We start from the raw sequence: 3135 nt of genomic DNA, 5'->3' as shown, positions 1-3135 counted from the left end.
TCTCCCACATTTTATGGGATGTTTCCGTGTACGTAGGAAATAATGTATTAAATAGTATTATATTATTTTATTCACAGAATATCTTCCCGAAATATGTGGGAATGAATATTGTAACCTTCTCTATAAATAGAGAAGGAAACTCCATTTGTGGGGGATCGAAATTCTGAGTTCTTGAGAAAAAACTCTGGGTAACTATTCTCTGAAAAGTTTCCAGAAAACTCCCAAATGCTAATAACACAGACTCATGGACTAGGCAGATTTAACTATTGAACCACGTAAACATCTCCGGTATTCATCTTCTTTCATTTCCTCTGATATTTTCCTGTTTAATTGCCCTCCTTTTCAAGTTGACGAAAAACGGTGTCAACAGTTTGGTGCTTTCATTGAGAGACATTAAACAGTTCATGAATCTGTTTAGTCAGAAAGCCTCTCGAATTAGCAATGGCTGCAAATGATCCCAATATTCCTAAGGAGGAAATCCTAGATGAAGATGAGTACCCCCAGAGCCCTGGAAAGCAGCCTATGGTGAATTCTGATCCCGATGAGAGGAGTGGTTCATCCGACTCTCGGGGACCACCTGCTCCCAGGGCCGACAACGATATCTACTACAATCCCAAGAGATATGTCCCAATCGTGGAAATCGAAAATCGCCAACTGCATAAATAGTTGGCAGAAGCTAAAAAATGCAACGAAGAGCTAGCTAGACTAGTTGCTGAAGCGCAGGCAGCTCAGGCCCCGCCTCTGCAAAATTCCCAGGCTACGCCTCCGCGGGACGTTCACGTCCCACCTCGTAGGCCTTGGGGACGGCCACGTAAAAATGCAGCCACCAGAAGAGCGGAGCAACCTTCGCCACCAGCAGAGCAACCTGTCCAACCAAGACCTTGGAGAGGTAACCAGGCTGAAGGTGCTGCCAACCCAACTGTAGAGGCACCAGCAGGAATAGGGAATAACCAAGCCCCCTCAAAGGCTAGGACCCAAAATCCTGGTGCCACGCAGAATGTGCCAGAACCTGATCGAGCAAATTCAGGGCCTTCTAGGCCCTATAATGGACGACAGCCACCTTCTCCAATTAGGCACCCACCATCGCCAATAAGGCACCCCTCGCCAGTTCAGAGGGATGCGCAACAGGCCCATCGTGATAGGGAAAGGCGAGCTGGGCGAAGACATGGGAATGAAGAAACTGCTAGGGAGCGTAGGGGTCCCCATCCCACGAGGAGCCAAGTGTCTCGATCTCATACTATTGAGACAAGGAGACCAGTAGGAAACCCATCTCGTAATAATCATGCAACGAGCCATGTCAGCGAAAGATCGGGTGACACTAGATCCGTGAGTATATAGAACCCGGAGCCTAGGAACACTGGAAATCGAGGAGATCACCCAAATTTACGGGAGCATTTAAACCATAATCGGGGACGTGATAATCCCCCGAATCCAGATCTGAGAGATCATCTCAACCGGCGCAAACATCCCGCACCGAAGTGGGGAACTGGAGTTGTAATCAACGATAACCAGTTCCCTCTGATTCAGGCCAGACCTCCCATAGATCCAGTCCAAGAAAGGATTGAGCAGTTGGAAAGAGCATTCAGGCTCTTGCAAAATGAACGTAGCCGAGAACGGGACGAAGAGTTTGATGAGGAACTTGAGTATTTTGCCCTGCATATCTCCAACACCCCATTTCCTCAAGGATTTAGAATTCCCCATGTCCCTCCATTTGATGGAAATTCAGATCCATACAGCCACTTAAGCACGTTCAACACAATTATGTGAGCCAGTAATGTGGGCTACGAGCTCAGGTGTATGCTGTTCCCAGCCTCTCTCACGGGACCAGCAAAAAACTGGTTTGAAAAATGCAAAACACATTCGATTGCTTCTTGGGATCAACTATCGAGAGATTTCAAGAAACAATTCAAAGCCATGGCCGGCATTAGGCCCGAGGCTTCTGTCTTGAACAATGTCCGACAGCAGCGAAATGAGTCACTGAAAGGTTATCTCACAAGGTTTAACTTGGAAGTCGCTCGAGCTCGTGATGTCAAAGATAGTGGCCATTTAATGCCTGTTCGAGCCGAATTAATGCCTGGAAGTCCTCTCTGGGAAGATTTGCAAAGGAAGCCTGTAAGGTCCTTAACCGAGTTCAATCGACGAGCTCAGAGGTTTGTTAATGTAAAAGAGGCGAGGTCAGCATTGAATATGACCTCTCAGCCCGTAACTACAGCAAACACAAACTCTGCCTCGACCTCGGCGGATCCTATGACTTCAAAACTCCCCGGGGATAACCCTTTTAAGAGAAAGAAAAATGAAGGGAATAACCCCAAGGCGGATGGGGGAAAGATACTTCTCCGTATACAAAGTGTATACCGAGCTCAATGAGTCTCGGGAGAATATCTACCTGGCTAATGAAAACTAGGTCCCTTTCAGATGACCTGATCCCATGAGGAACCAAAAGGTGAAAAGAGACTCCAACAAGTACTGCAGATTCCATCGAGATATCAGACATACAACTGATGAGTGTCGACAATTGAAAGATGAGATCGAAGGATTGATCTTGAGGGGATATTTTGGGCAATATGTAAGAAACCGAAACCGCAACAAGGCTTCAGCCAGCCAAATGGCAGCACCTACACCACCTGATCAAAACAATAACTCTTGACCTCGGGAGGATGAGGGACCCCCTCCAATTGATGGATAGGATGTGATAACCATCTCGGGGGGACCTCACATCGCAGGGTCAGGCAAGAATGCCCATAAAAGATATGTCAATGAGTTAAAAATTGGTGATGGTTCTCCCTACGAACCCGAACCTAGAGCTCCGAAACAACAAAGGGTTGAAACACAACCCATAACCTTTACTGAAGAGGATGCGTCTCATGTCCAGTTCCCCCATAATGACCCCCTGGTCATCACCCTTCAGCTTACGAACAAGAGGGTACACCGAGTCCTGATTGATAATGGGAGCTTGGTAAATATCCTCTACAAAGCCACTTTAGAAAAGATGAGACTCGCGCTTCGCGACCAAAAAGCCTGTGCCACTACGTTGTACGACTTTTTAGGAGAAAGGATTGCCTGTATGGGATCTATCGAACTCCCTGTAACCTTGGGAGACTACCCAGTCTCGGTAACCAAGATGATGGAATTCGT

The 3135-nt window shown here is 47.0% G+C and overlaps 1 protein-coding gene across 1 annotated transcript; it reads left to right on the top strand.

The window, feature by feature from the left end:
* The first annotated feature begins 441 nt into the window (after positions 1–441).
* On the top strand, positions 442–1338 carry LOC133806078 (uncharacterized). Its single transcript, XM_062244214.1, has 2 exons — positions 442–525; positions 667–1338. The coding sequence occupies exons 1-2, from the start codon at positions 442–444 to the stop codon at positions 1336–1338; spliced, it is 756 nt and encodes a 251-aa protein (XP_062100198.1).
* Positions 1339–3135: the final 1797 nt, after the last annotated feature.

This window comes from Humulus lupulus, chromosome X, assembly GCF_963169125.1.
Source record: "Humulus lupulus chromosome X, drHumLupu1.1, whole genome shotgun sequence".
In the NCBI taxonomy this organism is placed as follows: domain Eukaryota; kingdom Viridiplantae; phylum Streptophyta; class Magnoliopsida; order Rosales; family Cannabaceae; genus Humulus; species Humulus lupulus.
The sequence above is the reverse complement of the archived record's forward strand: the minus strand, read 5'-3'. Positions and strand labels throughout refer to the sequence as shown.

Bases quoted from the DNA above. Each gene is read 5' to 3' on its own strand.
- LOC133806078 (XM_062244214.1), top strand. From the start codon at position 442: ATGGCTGCAAATGATCCCAATATTCCTAAGGAGGAAATCCTAGATGAA. The intron at 526-666 runs GTGAATTCTGAT...CTGCATAAATAG, and splicing joins GCCCTGGAAAGCAGCCTATG to TTGGCAGAAGCTAAAAAATG.